At 52.5% G+C, this 20,084-nt stretch overlaps 1 protein-coding gene and 1 long non-coding RNA gene across 2 annotated transcripts in view; one reads left to right on the top strand and one right to left on the bottom strand.

Moving 5' to 3' along the window:
- LOC141581007 (uncharacterized) overlaps positions 1-927 on the bottom strand; it is a 44,253-nt gene extending 43,326 nt beyond the window's left edge. Inside the window, exon 1 of the long non-coding RNA XR_012513406.1 lies at positions 784-927. This is a non-coding gene — a long non-coding RNA (uncharacterized LOC141581007). The remainder of the gene's footprint in view (positions 1-783) is intronic.
- Positions 928-996: 69 nt separating this feature from the next.
- POP4 (POP4 homolog, ribonuclease P/MRP subunit) lies at positions 997-10,856 on the top strand. Its single transcript, XM_074384335.1, has 7 exons — positions 997-1,077; positions 3,954-4,006; positions 5,695-5,918; positions 7,101-7,178; positions 7,356-7,417; positions 9,016-9,117; positions 10,433-10,856. The coding sequence occupies exons 1-7, from the start codon at positions 1,071-1,073 to the stop codon at positions 10,567-10,569; spliced, it is 663 nt and encodes a 220-aa protein (XP_074240436.1). The 5' UTR covers positions 997-1,070; the 3' UTR covers positions 10,570-10,856.
- The last annotated feature ends 9,228 nt before the right edge of the window (positions 10,857-20,084 follow it).

The raw sequence follows: 20,084 nt of genomic DNA, 5'->3' as shown, positions 1-20,084 counted from the left end.
TTTTTCATGTTTTGTAGAGATGGGGTCTCCCTATGTTGCCCAGGCTGGCCTTGAACTCCGGGGGTCAAGAGTTCTTTCCGCCTGCACCTCCCAAGGTGTGAGCCACCTTTGATCTTAACAGTGATTGTTTTTACTGAATAAAAACTAGTATTGTAAGTTTTTTTTTTTTTTTTTTTTTTTAGACGGAGTTTCGCTCTTGTTACCCAGGCTGGAGTGCAATGGCGCGATCTCGGCTCACCGCAACCTCCGCCTCCTGGGTTCAGGCCATTCTCCTGCCTCAGCCTCCTGAGTAGCTGGGATTACAGGCATGCGCCCCCATGCCCAGCTAATTTTTTGTATTTTTAGTAGAGACGGGGTTTCACCATGTTGACCAGGATGGTCTCGATCTCTTGACCTCGTGATCCACCCGCCTCAGCCTCCCAAAGTGCTGGGATTACCACGCCCGGCTATATTCTAAGTCTTAAGAAAGCTTTTGAGACCTTCAGAAGGACCCAAGCGGCGCACCACCACCTGAGACGCCGACCCCACTCCCAGCACAGACTGGAAGAGAGGCCCGGAGATGGGAAGTGCCCTAAGCGAGGTGACACAGCCAGTCAGCAGCAGACACGAAACCAGAACCTAAGCCTGCTGCCCCAGCTTCGGTGCCCGTGCCCACAGCAGAAGCTGCCTCGGCTGATCCGTCAGAGTGCTTAGGGACGACACAGACCGCATCCCACCGTCCCCGTCCCATCTCTGCCCTCCCAGGTCCCCAACGTCCTTCGAGTCCTCTCCAAGTCGCCTCACCTCGCTCTACTCCGGGCTTTCGCAAGCATTCCACATGCCTTTACCCCAACCCTACTGCCCGTTCCCCAAAACAAGCAAGCAGCAAAGGCCCCAAGGAGCGAGCCCAAGCCTCCGCACTGCCCAGCTACACCCACACAGCTCCCAGCCACTGAGGCAGCTCCCAGGCGCATGCGCCCCAGAGGCGGGCACCCGTCGGTGACGTCACGCATCGCGCCTTCTCCGAGCTCCTAGCATCTACCACAGGAGCTGCCAGTGCGTCATCAGAGCGCGCCGGAAGCGGTCCAAGAATGAAGGGTGAGTGGGGCCGCTAAGTTGGAGAGGGTTGGGGCCGTTAAGGTTCGGGGTCTTGGTGCTGGTGGGTGAATTGGGTCCGGGCTACCTATCGCTGCGGAGTCCGAACAGAACTGCTACAGGAATGGGCCCGCCCTATATGAGAAAAACGGAGGGCTGGAGCGCGGGTTAGGCCGGCTCGACCTCTGAGCTAGGGAGGGATGTCAGGGCTGGAGGGAGGTTCTCCCGGGGGCTGCTCAGTGGTGTGCCATGCTAGAGGAGGGTTCAGGCCTTGGCCCAACTTGGCCACTACCTCCCGAAGTGACCGCGGTCAAGACCCTGCCTTCTGCGAGCTGGTTTCGCACCGTTATCTGACGCAAAGCGCCGAGAGCTGCTGGGGAATGGTATCACTAACCCAAAGCTTTGGGACTTAAGGGCAGAACACGTGTGCCAAGGAGGGGCTTGTAGACACCGTTGAGACTGGGCCTCCGTTCAGAATTTTTATTTTTCACCTCTGCCACTTTCTACCTATATGGTCAAGTCGATTGTCGCAGCGTATCTGAGCTTCGATTTGCTAATGCGCATAAGTAATAACAAAACATATGTGTAGGTTGTAATGAGGTGTCTGGCAAGTAAGAAATGTTCAGTAATTGTTCGATGTGTATTGTTGTAGAAAGACTTCCAAGTCCGTTACTAAGCACCTGTAACGTGCGAAGCAAAGTTATCGGGCCCCGCATGTTGCTCTCTACAGTTCATACTCTCCATGTTCCATTTGAGGAAAAACTAGATGCTGTGTCTAAAACTTGCAACCACATTGGTTTGCTTGAGCAAACAGACTTGACCGGCGTGGTGGGGACACGCCTGTAGCCCCAGCACTTTGGGAGACTGAGGCAGGAGGATCACTTGAGGCCACGAGTTGAAGACCAGCTTGGGCAACAACATAGCGAGACCCCATCTCTACAAAAACTGGGGGGAAAAAATTAGCCAGGCGTGACGGCACACACCTGTAGTCCCAGCTACTCAGGAGACTGAGGTGGGAGGATCACTTAAAACCAGGAGGTCTAAGTTGCAGTGAGCTATGATTGTGCCACTGCACTCCAGCCTGGGCAACAGAGTGAGACCCAGTGTCAAAAAAAAAAAAAAACCTTGTAACCAGCTTGCATCAAACATTCATAGGGAAGTACAAGAAAGCTGGAATGAAATTTACAGAGTGTAGTGTAAATTACATTTTCTGGCTATTTGGCCCATAAACCAGGCCTTAGTCATGCCATTCTAACTCCATTCATACCTGTACTCTGTCCCCAGTGCCATGGTTTCTTCTTTCAATCAATTAAGAAACAGAAGTGTGGAATGTATTTTAAAAGTTGAAACTCCACTGACCTATGTATATTTTGAGTTTAAAGAAAGAACTGTTAGGCCAGGCATGGTGGCTCACGCCTGTAATCCCAGCACTTTGGGAGGCAGAAGCAGTGGATCACAAGGCCAGGAGTTCGAGACCAGCCTGGCCAACATGGTGAAATCCCATCTCTACTAAAAATTACAAAAATCAGCCAGGCATGGTGGCACGTACCTGTAGTCCCAGGTAATCAGGGGCTGAGGCAGGAGAATTGCTTGAACCCAGGAGGTGGAGGTTGCAATGAGCCAAGATCACGCCATTGCATTCCAGGCTGGTCAACACAACAAGACTCCATCTCAAAAAAAAAAAGAACTGTTGTTTTTTATCAGTTCAGGACACCATCAATTGTATGACACATTACAATTTCATACATAATAAAATGTGAAAAGTCTTTTATTTTTTAAGACAGAGTCATGTTCTGTCGCCCATGCTGGAGATGCTGGAGTGCAGTGGCACAATCTCAGCGCACTGCAACCTCCACGTCCCGGTTCAAGTAATTCTACCTCAGCCTCCCAAGTAGCTGAGATTACAGGCGCACGTCACCGCACCCAGCTAAGTTTTTCATTTTTAGTAGACATGGGGTTTCACCATGTTGGCCAGGATGGTCTCAATCTCTTGACCTTGTGATCCACCTGCCTCGGCTTCCCAAAGTACTGAGATTACAGGCGTGAGCCACCGCACCCAGCAAAAAGTCTTTTTAAACATCTTGCAGTTTACAAAACTTACTTCTAACCATCTGCATCCTATAGGCAGCTATATCATATAACTTTTAAATGAGTTACCTTGTTAGACTTAGCAAGTGCTCAGGCTTCTAACTTGGGGTATTTTAAACCAGTGCAACTCGAAACTTGATCCACTGACCTGCAGAATATCTGGGAATATGTTAGACACTCAGGATCTAGGGTGGGGAACCAATAATCTGCATTTTAATAAGACCCCAGAGATTTTTACACACGTTAAATTTTGAGAAGCACTCCTTTTAAACCACGTGCTTGGAACTTCTAGCATCGATGTGGCCAGAGGGTGGGATAAGAGGCATCCAAGAAAGCTTTGCTCTTCATACCAACCCCATCTTCACCTATCTCTGAATAAGCAGTTGTTCTGCTATGTTATAAGCTATGTTATTTTCTTCTTTTTGAGATGGAGTCTCGCTCTATTCCCCAGGCTGGAGTTCAATGGCACAATCTCAGCTCATTGCAGCCTCCACCTCCTGGGTTCCAGTGATTCTCCTGCCTCAATCTCCCATGTAGATGGGATTACAGGCACATGCCACCATCCCCAACTAATTTTTGTAATTTTAGTAGAGACAGGGTTTCACCAATGTTGGCCAGGCTGGCCTCGAACTCCTGACCTCAGGTGATCTGCCTGCCTCAGCTTCCCAAAGTGCTGGGATTACAGGCATGAGCCACTGCACCCAGTGGCATAGTTATTTTCACAGTTAGAAAAATCTTAGGTCAGCAAGACCCAACAAGAATTAATCATTTCTGTTTTTTTAATTCCCCAGGTGAGATCTACCATGCATTGTCTCAGAAAGAAGCGAAAGACGCCGATGTCCAGGTCAGTTCTTGGCAGGAGGTCTAGGAGCAACAGAGGTGATAGCAAAGATGGCTCGGTAGCTTCTGAGCCCACAGCACTGGTTGAGATGTCCTTTCCAACACGGTGCTGCTCATTTTTCTGACAGACATCTAAGGGCGGATCCAAGTCTGTGGTTCTGATGGCCTGTTTCCACGTGCTGGCCTCCTTTTCTGTTGTGCCAAAGTCAAGTTTGGTAAAATGAGGCTTTTCTTAACCTTTTATCATCTCCCACTGTGTTGGGGACTCCAGGCTGTGCCCACCTGGTGGGAAGCATCGTTCGACCTTGTCGCTGTGCCCTCTGCACTTCTGAAGAAGGCGTGCAGTCACACATCATAAGTGAAATTTCCAGATTATATCTAGATGCCTCATCCTGCCTTGTCAGTTTTGCAAAAGTTCCTCTTGTGGCTCATGATGAGAGCATTACCTTGAAAGCAAGATTTTGAAAGACCAGGATACCTTTATTTTGCTTCTCCATGAAAGCGGAGCCACTCAGATATTTTAAGAGAATCAGATCATTGTCCTGTTACAGTAACAATGACGAGAGTGAATTAATTTTTAGTTAGCATCTATAGGTGCAAAGCTGAAGCAGATAGAGTCTCCGCCATCATCCGTGGAGAGCCCTCAAAGGCTGTGTGTGCCCTGTCTTCCATCCCCATTGCTCTCCCGTAGATGGAGGGCTGGGTTACTAATGAAAGATCAGCATCAGTCTGTCAGCCTCAGTCTTACATTTACCACCTAGCTGGTGCCAAAAGAGCTCAGGAAACGGCCCAGCCAGTGGACAGGCCCTCAGGAGAGAGTACTGCCCAGGGCTGTGATGGGCACGAGGGCAGTGGCATCCGCTGCCAAACGAGGAATCCATTGTTGGAACTCCAACTTGAGAGGTAGTGAGCTTGGAAGGTTTTCTTTTTTTTTTCTTTTTGTTTGCGAATTTGATGCAATTATGACAGTCATTTTTCCCAGAAGTCCTCCCAAAGGCCTGTGCTCATTTATGGTAAATTGACACCCTGCTCTCAGTGACGCCCTTTGGAGAGAGTGAGGGTGGGGCCTGAGGTGCTCTTGATGGTGCCTTTCTCCACGTGGTGGTCTGCAGGAGCAGACATCTTGAAGAGTGGCCACGCCGTGCCCGCAGAGCCAGAAACCCAGTTAAGGAGTATTATCCCAAGGATGCAGTGTCAAGGTCCCTACCCCCTGAGTCTCGGCCAACCCTGGAGCCTAGTTTTGCTATTTTCTGTAGTGTTAGGATCACTTCCTCTATAGCTTAGTGCTACTCTGAGCTCACTTTCATCTGGTCATGCCTGGTCAAATATCTTTGTTCCACATTTCTCAGGCTTTCTCTTCTGCCAGGGATGAGAGCAGTCTTCTTCCGGATAGAAAGGTTTTGGTCCTCGTCAGAGTAACCTCAGAAAAGCAGGGCCAGAGCAGGAAGTGAGCGTTTGACATGGCTGCCGTGTGTGACAAAGGGTCATTAATTGGCGTGTGAGTGTGACTTGTGTCTCGGCAGCTGTGGGTAGCAGATGCATGGCAGGTGAGCAGGGCGTGAGCCTCAGTGAGTAGAGGACTGGGCCCCATCTACTCTTGCACTAGGTGCCGGGAGTGGCAGGCGGGATGCCTGGGATCCTGGGCTGCCCAGACCAGAGCAGTGAGTGCCGCACCCCCTTGTCCGTCTGCAGCCTACAGGAGCACAGCGGGCCGAGGCCTTCGTGAGGGCCTTCCTGAAGCGCAGCACGCCTCGAATGAGCCCGCAGGCCCGCGAGGACCAGCTGCAGCGCAAGGCGGTGGTCCTGGAGTACTTCACCCGCCACAAGCGCAAGGAGAGGAAGCAGAAAGCCAAAGGCCTCTCTGCCAGGCAGAGGAGGGAGCTGCGGCTGTTTGACATTAAACCAGAGCAGCAGAGGTAAGCTGAGCTCCCCACGCTTTTCTGCCCACCATGCCTACCCTTCCCGGTGTGGACTCGGCTGTGTAGCTGGGGAGGCAGCCTGGCTCCACCTAAACTGCGGGCGCCTCTCTGTTGTCTGCCACAAGAGGGCAGCCTTCCTTTACCAATCTGGGCTGTGTTCAGCTGTGTTCAGCTAGGCGGGCGAGTGAGACCCGTGCGAGTACATCTGTTGCCCATGGCAACAGGCTGTTTGTCCCTGAGCTTTGTTAGACGGAAAACAGGAACTAATACTAACGTATATCGCTTTGTCGCTTTTAATAGTGCTAGACAGAGTCACCCACTCGGGTTTCATTGCCAAAGCAAGATGCTGCCTACACGTTTCAGAAGTTTCCAAAAGGAATGCATCACTGTCCTGTCCTGTGGGAGGACATCTTCCTCCAGCCGACGCTCCATCCCTCCTTGGTGATGGGTGTGAGTGTGTGTGTCTTGGGGCTGTCTGTAGGCTTCTGCTTGGAGATCTACAGCCAAATAGCCTCCCACACTCCAGAAGATGCTTGAAGTATGTCATGCTGTCCCCAGCCCCACTCAGGAGATCAGGTGGAGGAGGGGCTGCTGCCTCCCGGGGTTTGCCTCCCGGGTGGAGCTCCGGTTGGGTTTGAGCTTGAGGTCCTTGTTTCTCTATCCTAAGGCTTCATGGAAACGGATTCCCCACACGGCATCAAGACTGAAGATAATGGCCCAGAGGAAAGCTGTTGGGGTCCTCGGCCCTGCTCCCCTCCCCTTCTCCCCACCACTTGCGCGCTCCCCTTCCAGACCAGCCTGCTGCCTCACACGAGGACCTGCATGACAACCAGCGACCCCTGCCTTCTTGAGGGCTCACTAAGTTCAATTTCACGTAACAGAAAACCTCAAAATCACAGTAGCTTCAACAAGACTCATGTTTATTTCTCTCTCATGAAAACAAGTGCAGGTGGACACCACCCTGGCTGGTGTGGTTCTGCCACTGAGGAAACAGAGGTTAGAGCGGTGAAGCTTCTTGATCTCCCTTATCAGCTCAGTTCCTGATCCTAGGATTTGCACGTAGTTCCTAATGATCCCAGGTCACAGTTGTTGGCATCAAGCCAAGCTCTGTGCTGTTCGGACATTATCATCCCAAGCGCATGTGGTCTAACTTTTTCCCTGTTTCTGACTTTGCCACAGATACAGTCTTTTTCTGCCTCTCCATGAACTCTGGAAACAGTATATCAGGGACCTGTGCAATGGGCTTAAGCCAGACACGTAAGTTGCGTTCCTGAAGCTTTTCTCTTTGGGGTGGATCCCAAGTCTCTGGTCATTGTAAATGCAGCTTCAGGAGCCAGCCTTGGCATTGCCAGGTTGCAGAAGGCTGAAGACCTAGTTGCTTCTTTCGGAGCTTTTTATTGTGATGTAAACCAAGGGCTTCTGTTCACCTCGCAGGCAGCCACAAATGATTCAGGCCAAGCTGTTAAAGGCAGATCTTCATGGGGCCATTATTTCAGGTAATTTACCTAAGAGCGTGTAGCACATGGCTATCCAGAGGTTCACACTGTCACTCTGTGGAGACCCAGGGCTTGGGTCCTATTGGACACACTCCTTACCACGTGGATTCCCTGAGATGGCCCCTGGCCACCATCATCCCCACATTCAGGGTGGGAGATGCTTCTCGCCGGCTGGCTTAGCCAGTCTGGCCATTTGCTGGACACACCCTAAGTGGTCTCTGTGTACCTTTTCCACACAGGGACCCCTGTTGGTACCCTAAAGGGCACAGTGGCTGTTGGCACTCACTCATGGCCTGGAATCTTGAATATAGAATCCCTTTCATCCAGTGCTATGATTTCAAATGTCAGCTATGCCTGACAGCCCCCAAGGTGACATCTCCAGCATAGGCCTGTCTCCTGAACTCCAGGCTCAGGTATCCAGCTACCCACTTAACACAGCCACCTGGATGTTCAGGGGGCATCTCAGCATCTACAGAGCCAAAGCTCCTCCCGATTCCTCTCACAGCAACCCCTCCCACTCTTTTCCATCTCAGTTAATTACTCAGTTACTTACCCTGGTTTTTCAGGCCAAAAACCTAAACAGTATCTATGTTTCTTTTTCCCTCATCCCCTCCTCTGATCCTGTAGAACATCCTACGACCTAAACTCAGCCACTGTCATCTCCCTGGATTACCTCAGACACAGGTCCTCCCCGCACCAGGCAGCCAGAATGCCGGGTATAGAGAGATCAGAGCACGTTCCTTCCCTGCTTCAAGTCTTCCGGCAGCATCCCATCATATGGGAGTAAACTTGCCTCCAGATCCCTGGGGCAGCAGGCCTCCCAACCCACCTTCCTCCTGCCCTGCCTTAGGGCTTTGCCTCTGCTCCTTCCCTCTGCCTGGGAGTTCTCCTATGTGTGCACAGACCAGCTTCTCATTGTTCAGCCCTGCTCCAATGCTGCTTCCCTGAGGGTCTACCATGGCAAAACATGGCCCTCTGCACTCATTGCCCTGTCCCTGCTCACCACTGTCAGAAAGTAGGATGGTGTGGTTCACCATGCATCACCCTGCCTTGCTAGAACCTGGGCTCCATGAGAGCAGGATCCGGGACTGCCTCTTTCTGGCTGTGTCCCTGGCATCTCCCGAGGACAGAGCAGGCACACTGCAGCTGCTCAGTGACTGTTGGGTACACTGAGTCTCGGGTCAGGACGAGGGAGGGGCTGCCGCTTGTGATGGTGGCTTGTCTCGCAGTGCTGGCTGCTGGGCGGCTCTGCAGCAGGACTCACGTTCATCAGAGCAGCCAGCCCATGGGCCCTGATGGTGCTGGGCATGTGTGTCACCTTTGACTCCAGAATCCTGCCCAAGACCCCTGCAGCCACAGACCTCCAAAGGATACCCCATAGGAACAGTCCAGAGGCTGCAAAGCCCCAGGGGAAACCTGGGTTCTCGTCGGCTCAGGCAGTGCTCACGGTTGAGCCCCAACGCCCTGGGTGCTCTCTTCCTTCGTCTGCTAGCTAAGAGGGTGGGACCAGCACCCCTGATCCCTGAAGCCTGCTGCTTGTCTGTGGTTCCCCCAGCACCACAGAGGCCTGAGCCTGGAACTGTCCTTTTCCTTTGCAGTGACAAAATCCAAATGCCCCTCTTACGTGGGTATTACAGGAATCCTTCTACAAGAAACCAAACACATTTTCAAAATTATCACCAAAGAAGACCGCCTGAAAGGTATGTAGATGTTTCCACAATCCTGTGGGCTGGGGCTTCCAGCTCCTGCATTAGCCCTTTCCTCGAGGCTCCAAGATTGCAGATACTGACCCTGCATCAAAGCCTGCAGAGACCATCCCCTGCACCCATGGCTCCCCCAGGAGATGTGTGTCAGTGCAGCCAGCAGCCCTAGCCAGAAATGGCTAAGGGGAAGGAGGAACCGCTTGGCTGTGCCTTGGGGGACCTGGGTCTGTTTGGGTCCCAGGAGGAAGGGACCTCCACCTGCCCCAAGGCCACTGCTCCCAGAGAAATGTAGCCACACAGGCAGCAGGGTAGAAACAGGAGCAGCGACTGTCCCTGGAGTTCCAAGCTGTGTCCTTGGCGATGACTTTGTGTTCCATCGATGACACTGTGTTCCACTGGTGGCCAGCATTGCTCTAGCAGACACTTCGGGTCTTCCAGGATTTCTACACACTGCCTTGCCCACAAATCCAGAGATACCAAACCACAGTTAGAGAGTTTTGTCCCTTTAATTTTCTTTTTTTTTTTCTTTTTTTTTTTTTTTTTTTAGACAGCCTCTCTCTTTATCCAGGCTGGAGTGCATTAGTTCAATCTCAACTCACTGCAGCCTCCACCTCCAGGATTCAAGGGATTCTCCTGCCTCAGCCTCCTGAGTAGCCGGGATTACAGGGGTGCACCACCACAGCCAGCTAATTTTTGTATTGTTAGTAGAGACAGGGTTTCACCATGTTGGACAAGCTGGTCTCAAACTCCTGACCTCAAGTGATCCTCCTGCTTCAGCCTCCTGAAGTGCTGGGATTACAGGCATGAGCCACTGCACCCGGCCTTGTCCCCTTACTTTTTGGGTTTGGTTTTTCTTGTTGCTCCCCTTACTTTCCTACATATTCTTCTACCTCACATCATAGACCTCAGAAAGTGTTGTGACAGTTTCCCCACAGAGCATAAGGCCAGGAGCCCATCTGAAAGTTATGTGGGCAAACCAGTTTCTGGCAGGTGTGCTGGGTCTTTCTGGTTCTGGGAATTTGTTGTATAGCTTTTGACCCTGAAGATTAGGTGCTGAGTTACATTTAGCATGTGACTAAATCGACCTTACGGCAGAATAACCACATGTAACCCTAATGCTGCTCCCTTTGTGGGTTTCCTGTTTCCTATTAGCTTATTTTTTTTTTCATTCAATGTGTTATGAATAACATTCTACCTAAAAGTAAAATATGAGTAAATAAATAAATCAATGAATAATAAAACTTTGCTGCCAAGGTTTTTTCCTCATCTTTTTTCTCCTGCTTATTTTGTTTTTTTTTTTTTTTTTTTTCAGTTATCCCCAAGTTAAACTCTGTGTTCACTGTGGAAATTGATGGCTTTATTTCCTACATTTACGGGAGCAAATTCCAGCTTCGGTCAAGTGAACGGTCTGCAAAGAAGTTCAAAGCAAAGGGAACGATTGACCTGTGAATGCAGTTGTTGACGACAGCTGAAAACAAACTCCCTCAGTGCCCACCTTTCAGTGAAGAGATGGCTAAGCCGATTCCGTTTATAGACTGCCTCCAGCCAGGGAAGCTCTGGGTGGAGGCTGTTGAGCAATATGGGAAGCGTACTGAGTGAAGAAGTCAGGGGACAGGAATTTCCCCTTCTAGGAGATCTTAATTGTGGATGGCTCCCATAGAGAGGAACAGACCGACGGGAAACACACCAGGGTTAACACTGGTTGACTTCAATTTAAAGATGCTTTTTCATGTTTCCTGAGTGCTCTATGATGAATCCGTTGCCTCTGTGATCATACGTCATACATGTGGATCGCATTATACATTGTGGCTGTGATCATACATTATACATAGACATTATACGTAAACAGGCATCAAATGAAGGAGCTATTGCTGCAGTCCAGCCAGGTTGAAACGGAAGGGGACTCCCCAAAGGTCCATTGGATGGCAGGTGTCTACAGAGGCACGCCTTTGGGTGGAACTCTTTGACCTACCTAAGAGTTACTTTGCTATTTCAGGAAGGTTGAAGAGGACTGAAGGGTGGGTTGCTCGGTAACTTAGGGCTTATTCACTTCAGGACTCCCAGCTGGGGTGGATGCCAGGAGCATAGCACCACATGCAGCTGTGCTTACGGCATGATCACCCCACATAGCTAGAGGGGACCACTCCTGAGCTCCCAGCGTGAGCTGTGGAGGCCTGAAAGGCGGTCACCAAGCATTGCCTCCTGAGGTCAGGCCGGCAGCATTGATGCCCTTTGATATCTTAGTTCCATTTTGCTGCTGAAAGACTTGGCTCTTCAGTCTGAACCTGGCCCTCTGTGGCGATGTGTCCATCAGACCAGTGGGTCAGGCCCTTCCATGCATGGCCAGAGGAAAAGTGGGCCCAGGGCTGCAGTGAGCATGGGATGGGGGACCAGCCTAGCAGATGGGTCAGAAACATGACTCCAAAGGACCAACTGCCCCTGCGCTTTGAGCAGTAAGTATCCGCCGATCAACGAGGTAAGGCCAGAAGCCCTCGTGGTGAAAGGCAGGCCACAAATCTGCTCTCTCTGCAGGAGAAGTGGCGGTGCCGAGGCTTTGCATTTCTGGTACCTTCCACCCAGACCACACCAGAGAAAAACACCGCACTGGAGAAGGGAAGTGAGAATGCTGACTGCTGTGTGCCGGGAGAGCAGAAAGGCCTAGCTGTGTGCCCCTGCCCCTCCCCAAGGCTCACAGTGCACCGAGAGTCTCACAGGGACCAGCCCGGTGCCTCAGTCCTGCTTCCATCCGTGCACCAGTTCTGAGGTGGCTGGAGTGCTCTCCCCCAAGCAGCACACAGTCACCGCTGCCAGTGACGCAGACACGCACAGGCCAGGGACATGGAGCTCAAGCCCACTGCCACCTCGGACAGGGGCCCCAGCCCACCAACCGCCTGGTGGTGTGTCCATCCTCATTCTGCCACAGGAAGACAGACTTCAAGGGACTCCTTGCCCAAGGCCTCCCTGACTCAGGGTAAAACAGATTTGGACCCAAAAGTCAGGCTCCAGCACTGCTTTCAGCTACAGGGTGCCTGCAGGGTGAGATGGATGCGGCTCTAAAGCGCAGGATGTGCAGCCTTTCCTACCTGCTTTCCCACGAGCAATCCCTGTCTCGAGTGGGAAGTGGCATCTATTCCCCCAGCCATCTGAAAGTGCTGCATTTGTAACAGCATAAACAGCATAGGAGCTGTAGCTTCCTAGCCATCCCGCTCTTACCCACCCCCCAGCAACGTAAAAGGCGTCCACTGTTGTGTAAATACACAGTCGCTTTCCAGAAAAGTTGTTGGTACCACTTGCCATGTGAAATCTGGTTTTCATTTGGCACAGACTCAAGTTTCTGTGTGAGTGGCTGTTTAATTTGTAGACTTCTCTCCCTCTCCCCCAAAGAGTTGTGGGGACGGTGCTCACCGGCCACGAAGTTGCTGCTGTGCCTGCCTGTTTCTAGGATACACTGTTGTCCCCATGGTCCACCCAGGGGCCGTGTCATCTCCCAGGTAGAAGAGGGAAAGGGGAGGGCCAGGTCGGGCAGGACATGGTTCCTGATGAGGAACAGCTGCAGAGAGCATGCTCTGAGGCCCAGGGGCAGGGGCCAGGCTGCCATGTGTCCACAGGCTGCGGCAGTTTGTCATGGAGGGCAGTGTGCTTTGTGGCTTGATCTCCCATGTCCACTGTCCAAGGAGCAGGACCCCAGCAGAGTCGAGGCCTTGGCCATATGGTTCCGCAGGAGGTAGAGCCATGTTAGCCTCGTGTAAGCCTCCATGCACCAGAAAAGGTGCCAAAGAGGAAAGAGAGTGGTTAGCACCTCGAAACAGGACTCAAGAGGCTGCAGGACTGAAGACATCAGCCTAGCAACCACTGTTGAAAGAGTGGGGCCCAGGGGTCCTTTAAAGCTCCCCAGCGCCCAGCTGCCACACAGGCTGCAGAGGGTAGGCCGGAGCCTCGGGAGAAAGGATGAGGCCCTTGCAGGAGAAAGGGCAGCATGGGCGTGGCTGATGTGTCTGCGCTGATCTCCATAACAAGATGCCACACACTGGAGTGCAGCCTTTCCTCACGGCTCTGGAGGCTGGAAGCCAAAGATCAGGGTGCTGGAAGATTAGTTTCTGGGGAGGCCCCACCCCCTGGCTTGCAGATGGCCACCTTCTTGTCCTCACACCGCCTTTCCTCCCTGTGTGCAAGGAGAGTGATCCCTGGGGTATGATCTTTGTGGAGGGATGCCACTCTTATTGAATTAGGCCCCTATTCTTATGACCTCTTGAAAGTCTCTGTCTTCAGACGGTCACACTGGGGGCTGGAGCTTTATCATAGGAATTTGGAGACGCAAATCAGTCCGCAGCCACCCTGAAGCGTTCCCCGCCAGGACAGACTGGTTGTGCCTCCCAGAAATACTAACAGCCACCTGACTCTCAACCTCAGACACTGGCCTGGCCTTCCCATCCCTCCACATGGGCTGTTTGAACCACTAGCCAGTCCAGCCAGCCCGACTGCTGGCCCCTGAGCTCCCAGAACCACTGGATTCCGTGATATCCTCTTACAGGAACATGGGCTCAGGGCTGCTCCCTCCAGTACCTGGAGCCCTGAGCTGCCCAGTTCCCCTGCATTTTTGCAAACAGAACTTCTCCCACCAGGGCCAGGCACAGTCTGGTTAGGGGAGGACATCCGTGCACAGGTGGGCAGGATGGGCAGAGGAGGGTCCCTGGTGCAGGGGCTCTGCTCTAGGCAGCTGTGGGTGTAAAGAGTGTGCTCACACCAAGGATCGGGGCAGGAGCCGCGGAAGTATCGTGGAGGACCCAGGAAGGCAGGGGAAGCCTGCAAGGGTCTGCCCCCCTGGGCTCGGGCAGGCAGCAAGAGAGGCCAGAAGGGATATGTGGCTGCAGGAGTTGCTGGAAAAGCCCTAATCCACAGGGCAGGAGATGGAGTTCTGCAATCCATTCACGCAGGTCTGAAGTCCTGGGGGCCTTGCCGCCATCTGCCAAGTGAGGCCTTCACACTAGACCCAGCATTCCTGGAATGAGATCCTGGACTTCCTGCATCAGAGTTAGTGGATGCACGTTCAGAGCAGCTAGAGCCTAGGCTGTACCTCAGACCTACTGAATCAGCCTCTGGAGGCGGGACCCAGATAGCTGCGTGTTTATCTAAGACCCCAGCTGCTCACTGATGTTTGAGGACGCTGGGCTCCAGATGGTGTCTACAGTCTCTTCCAGCTCTGACGTCTGGACTGTGATTTCAGACTTGGGACTCTCAGGCCGATGTTTTCTGGAGGCTGGGAAAGGTCATCAAATGACATCTCTCAGGTTCTGAAGGGTAAACATAAACATCCCTCCACAAAGCCATAAATTAAGGTAAAAAAGCTTGCTTTCTGGACAATGGCTTTAGCTTTAATTTAGTTTGCATTTCTTAGCTATAATGTCTAATTAAGACATCTGTTAAATGTCTATAATATTAATTTAATAGAAGGGGTTCTAATAGAACCGTATTGGAATTGTCCATTTAATTAACCTCATGGGCCTTTAATGGATGTCTTAAATAGACATCATTAACAAGAGTGCTAGACAAATTAAAATTAGAGTCAATAACATTCTTGGTAATTTTTCCTGAGCTGTGAAGGACAAGCCTTGCTAAGTAGACAGGCGCAGAGAGAGCCGTGCCCACAGGAGGGTGGGAGTGCTGTCCTAGAGGGCATCTGAAATGTACAGGCCCCAGTGGGGTCCAGCCATTCCATGTCTTGGTCCGCTTTGCCCAAAAAAGATAACCTCCAGCCATAGGAGGTAGCTTTTAGGAGCGAAAACCTGCCTTTTCCTGTGCCTTTTACAGAAAAAGTTTGTTGGGCCAGGCATGGTGGCTCACGCTTATAATCTCAGCACTTTGGGTGACTGAGGCAAGAGGATTGCTGGAGCCTAGGGGTTTGAGATCAGCCTGGGCAACATCGCAAGACCCCATGTCTACAAAAAAACATTTAAAAATTGAGCCAGGCATGGTGGCATAGGCCTATGATCCCAGGTACTCAGGAGGCTGAGGTGGGAGGATCACTTGAACCCAGGAGGTTGAGGCTACAGTGAGCCATGATTGTGCCACTGCATTCCAGCCTGGGTGATGGATGAGACCCTATCTATCTCTTTAAAAAAAAAAAAAAAAGAAAGAAAGAAAGAAAAAAAAAGTTCTGGCCTGATCCATCAGAGGGGCTGGCATAGGAGAGAGATGGAGGAGGATACAGGACCTCGCCCAGAGACTCACTAGACATGCAGCAGAATGGGATAGGGAAGGACTGGCTGGCACAGGCCAGGGAGCAGGATGAAACGGAAAACATTCCATTCTTTCACCTCGGCCGCGCCACTGTGCCACTCTCAAGCGACCGCGTCTCTCCAGAGCCAGTGGTCAGTCCTCCGCCTCTGCCTTGCCTGGCCTCTCATCGGCATGTAACAGGTCACCCCTTCCTTCCTCCTGGAACGCCTCTTACCCCACACCCCATTTCCTCCTGCCTCCCTGGCCACCCCCTCTCGGTGTCCTTTGGGGGCTCCTCCGCTGCAGAACTTCTCAATGTTAGAATGCCCTCAACTGCACCTTTGGACTGTTTTCCCCATTCCCTCCACAGCTGTCTCGTCCACAACTTCAGATCCGCCAGACCCACGTGTGTCACTTGGTTCACCATCTGCCTCCCGCCGTCTAGATTGGAAGCACCAAAGGACAGGATTCTGTTTTCCTCACTGCCACATCCCCACTCATGCAGAGCGTATCTGGCTGTATTCAGTGTTCCGTGACGGGTGAGGAAATGGGAAAGCTGCCCACCAAGCCCCACCTGGAGGTCTGACAGGCAGCCCAGCATTGCGGGCTGCACTCGGCACGATGGACTTCCCTTCTCTTCCCTTCCCTCCACCCCTGCCTCTGCGGAGGCCCCTCACCTCTCAGATGCTCAGGTGGGAGATCAAGGCGCCATCCTGATGCCTCCCTGGCGTTCACACCCCCGCCAACCTTTCATCACAACCTGGGGGACCTCTTTGCAACCGTCCCACCACCCACCACTCCAGCCCCCTTCCGCCCACCCGCCGGCACCCAGCCACAGCCACAGCCCCCCGCCAGCCTCCCTGAGTCCACACCTGGCCCCACTACAGCCCGGGTGACCTTTGTGAAGCAAGACTCAGCGGGGGCCTCTCCCACTGAGAACCCACAAGCAACTTCCTGCTGCACACAGAATGGGAGCCAGCCCCTGACAGGCATCAAGACCCTCCCAGATCGGCCCCCAGCCCGCCCTGCCACCATGGCCCACCTCCTCCGCACCCTGTGCCTCTCCATACCCCCAAGCATGCAATTGACCCGTGCACATCTGCACCTGCCATTCCTTTCGGGGTTTCTCCTCCTGACCCCTCAAGCTGCAGGCAACCTCCTTTCGTTCAGCTCTCCACACAGGGAAGCGCCCATCATCCTAGCTCCGCAGCCCCCACCCCAGCCAGTCACTTGCTATATATTACCCTGTTTTATATTTTCTTTTTTTTTTTTTTTTTCTTTTTTTGAGACAGGGTCTCACTCTGTCACCCACGCTGGAGTGCAGTGGTGCAATCATAGCTGACTGCAGCCTCAACCTCCCTGGCTCAAGCGATCCTTGCACTTCAGCCCCTCAAGTAGATGGGACCACAGGTGCATGCCACCATGCCTGGCTAATTTTTGTTTGCTTGTTTTTTGTAGAGCTGGGAGTCTGGCTATGTCGCCCAGGCTGGTCTCAAACTCCTGGCCTTACGTAGTCCTCCTGCCTCCGCTTCCCAAAGAATTACAGGCATGAGCCACTGCACCCAGCAGTCTTACCATTTCCTGTAGCGTTCTCAGTCCCCAGTGCTACCGTATCTGCCTTTTTCCATCATTTTCTTCCACTGGAACGTGAGTTGCTCAGATGCTGGGACGTATCCATGGTGTTCCCCGCCATAACCATTGTAATGCCCCTGCAGGGGAGAACACTGCCTTCCATATAAGTACTCAGTAAATATTTGTTTTCTGATCCAAAAAAATGAAAAAATAAGCCCAGGGTGTGACTCTAATCATGTTGAATAAGGGTTGGCACACATAGCAAATGCGAGTGACGCTGGTCAGTGACCCTCGTCTGGGCCAGATGAGCTCATGTGGCTTGCCCAAGGCAGGGCAGCAGCACATCCTGAGTCCAACGTGCCACCCCCTTCCATGCCAGTGGGTACCCCGGGCAGCAGGAGTCCCTGGCACAGGCCGGGGAGTGGGATGAAATGGAAAACATTCTGTTCTTTGCCTTGCCTTGCCTCTCATCAGCATGTAACGGGTCACCCCTTCCTTGTCACACTGGGTGACAAGGCAGCCCTGTGCCATCAGGCCCTGGCACTCCAGCTATGCAGACTAAGGAGGTTAGGTTCCATCAACAGCTTCGACATGCAGCACGTGTGGCCAGCGATTCTCTGCCCCTTTCACTTTCCCCCATGGGGCGCCAGGATCTGGCGGGAGCAGGAGTGGCTGGCGCTGCATAGCCTCTCAGGCCTGGAAAGGCTGAGCCCAGCAGGAAAACCCAAGTCAAGAAATTCACGTTTGAGGCCCAACTTCCCCAAGACCCTCAGTTTCAACCACAGAGGATGTGAAGAAAGGGAGTGTGGTATTGATTACAGGCACATTTAATCTACACCAATTAAACTATCCTTAGTCGGGCGTGGTGGCTCACGCCTGTAATCCAAGCACTTTGGAGGCCAAGGCGGGTGGATCACCTGAGGTCGGGAGTTCAAGACCAGCCTGACCAACATGGTGAAACCCCGCCTTAAAAAAAAAAATTAAAAATTAAAAAAAATAAACTGTATCCTCTGCCGAAAGAGAGGGAGGGAAGGAGGGAGGGAGAAGAGAGAGAAAGGACGCTGTAGAGAGTGATGCCAGTGGAAGCTTGCCTTGCAGCGAGTGTGAGATGGAAAGCATCCTTAATTGCCCTGCTCTCCCCAAAAAGTGTGCGATTATAATGCTTTTCACAAAAACACAGGCCCTCGGGCCAGCCGCGGTGGCTTATGCCCGTAATCCCAGCACTTTGGGAGGCTGAGGTAGGTGGATCATGAAGTCAGGAGTTTAAGACCAGCCTGGCCAACATGGTGAAACCCCGTCTCTACTAAAAGTACAAAACTTAGCTGGGCCTGGTGGCATGTGCCTGTAGTCCCAGCTACTCGGGAGGCTGAGACAGGAGAATCCCTTGAACCCAGGAGGCAGAGGTTGCAGTGAGCAGAGATCACACCACTGCACTCCAGCCTGGTGACAAAGCAAGACTGTCTCAAGAAACAAAAAACACAGGCCCCAAGCAGGTGTTTGCACCGGCTCATGAGAGCTGATATGGGCACCTCCTGCTGACACATTCATGCCAGCACCTAGCAACCCTCACGGTGGGAGCGTTTACAGCACAGCAATTTATACCACGCTACAAAACAGTGCTTTTACACATGTACCAGCATCCCACTGCCCTAAATGCAAGCCAGCGGCTTGGTGTAGAGTACAGGCAGTGTTGCTACTCCTTGAGCCAGAACTCCAGGGGAAACCTAGGGTCTAACTCTGCAGTGCCTTCCCACGTAGGAGCTGGAGGATTGTCTTAGAGGGCTACCTAGCCCCGTGGAAGATGGGTCTCCGTGGCCTGGGGGCTGGAGACAGAGAGCTTGCTGGCTGAGGCAGGGGAGACTGCAAACAGGAGATGGGTGTTCTTTCAGAGCGTATGTTATGCTTCAACTTCAAATGTTTGTAGAGGGAGCATTTGAACTATTACCTGGGTGCTTAATAAATATCTGAGATCATTTGAGCATCTCTGCAGCAACGTCGTTTCTTAATGGTAATGCCAGGCCAGGCGTGATGGCTCATGCCTGTAATCCCAGCACGCTGGGAGGTAGAGGCAGGTGATCCGCCTGTAATCCAGGCACTTTGGAGGCCAAGGCGGGCGGGTCACCTGAGGTCGGGAGTTCAAGACCAGCCTGACCAACATGGTGAAACCCCATCTTTAAAAAATATATACATATAAATTTTAAAAAATGAAAAAAATACAAAAACAAGCCAGGTGTGGTGAACAACTGTAATCCCAGCTACTTGGGAGGCTGAGGCAGGAGAATTGCTTGAACCCATGAGGCGGGGTTGCAGTGAGCCAAGATTGCACCACTGCACTCCGGCCTGGGGACAGATGGAGACTCCGTCTCAAAAAATAAATAAAAATGGGTAATGCCCAGGTTACCCTAAGTGGCTCTTGCTTGAAAATCACAGATTTAAAGCAAGGAAACCCACGTTCCTAAGAAAGGTGGTATGTCACCAAATTCACAATTTTAACAGCTCCCTCCATCTTTCAAAATACGGGCTCTGCCTTTGGCCCAGACCTCCAGGGACCAAGCGCTCTGCAGTCCTGTCACTAGGGCCTGGTTGCCACAGCCCTCCTGGTCCCGCCCCTGTGAGGCCTCCAAGTGAGTAGTCAGAGAGTGAGTGGTGACAACAGGACCCTGGGGCCGCAGGGTGTGGTGGGAGGGGAACAGGGGCTGTGTCAGAGGCCCCTGGCCAGTCTGGAAGTGGGCTGGCTTCCCTTAGGACCTGACCTTAAGATGATGCCAGAGAAAGGAGCTAGAGTCAGGCTGAGGCCTCTTGCAGGGGAGCTGGGGTGGGGAGTGGGGCCTGCAGGGGCGTGGCACTGGGAGGCAGCCGGAGGCTTCGGGCACCAAGCAGGGCAGGAAGTGGGGAAGGGGGTGCGGTGAACTGGAGAGGCCAAGGCCCGGAAGACCAGCAAGGAGGTCAGGGCCAGAACTAGACATCTGCGGTTTAACCAGGTTGTCGGCGTCGGGGAAGGACGGAAATGGGTTTGAGAGGTGCACACAGCACCCACGAACAAGGCCTCAGGGACACAGCGCCTCCAGCTTCTGTCTGGGTGTCTACTCGCAGCCCCGCTAGGCTAGTAGAGATGGGTCCAGCCCTCCAAGCTGCTGAACCGTGGGCTGTGAAGAAGGCCCAGCGTAACCGAGAAG

Source organism: Saimiri boliviensis, chromosome 14, assembly GCF_048565385.1.
Source record: "Saimiri boliviensis isolate mSaiBol1 chromosome 14, mSaiBol1.pri, whole genome shotgun sequence".
Taxonomy (NCBI): Eukaryota; Metazoa; Chordata; class Mammalia; order Primates; family Cebidae; genus Saimiri; species Saimiri boliviensis.
This window is presented reverse-complemented; position numbering and strand designations above follow the sequence as displayed.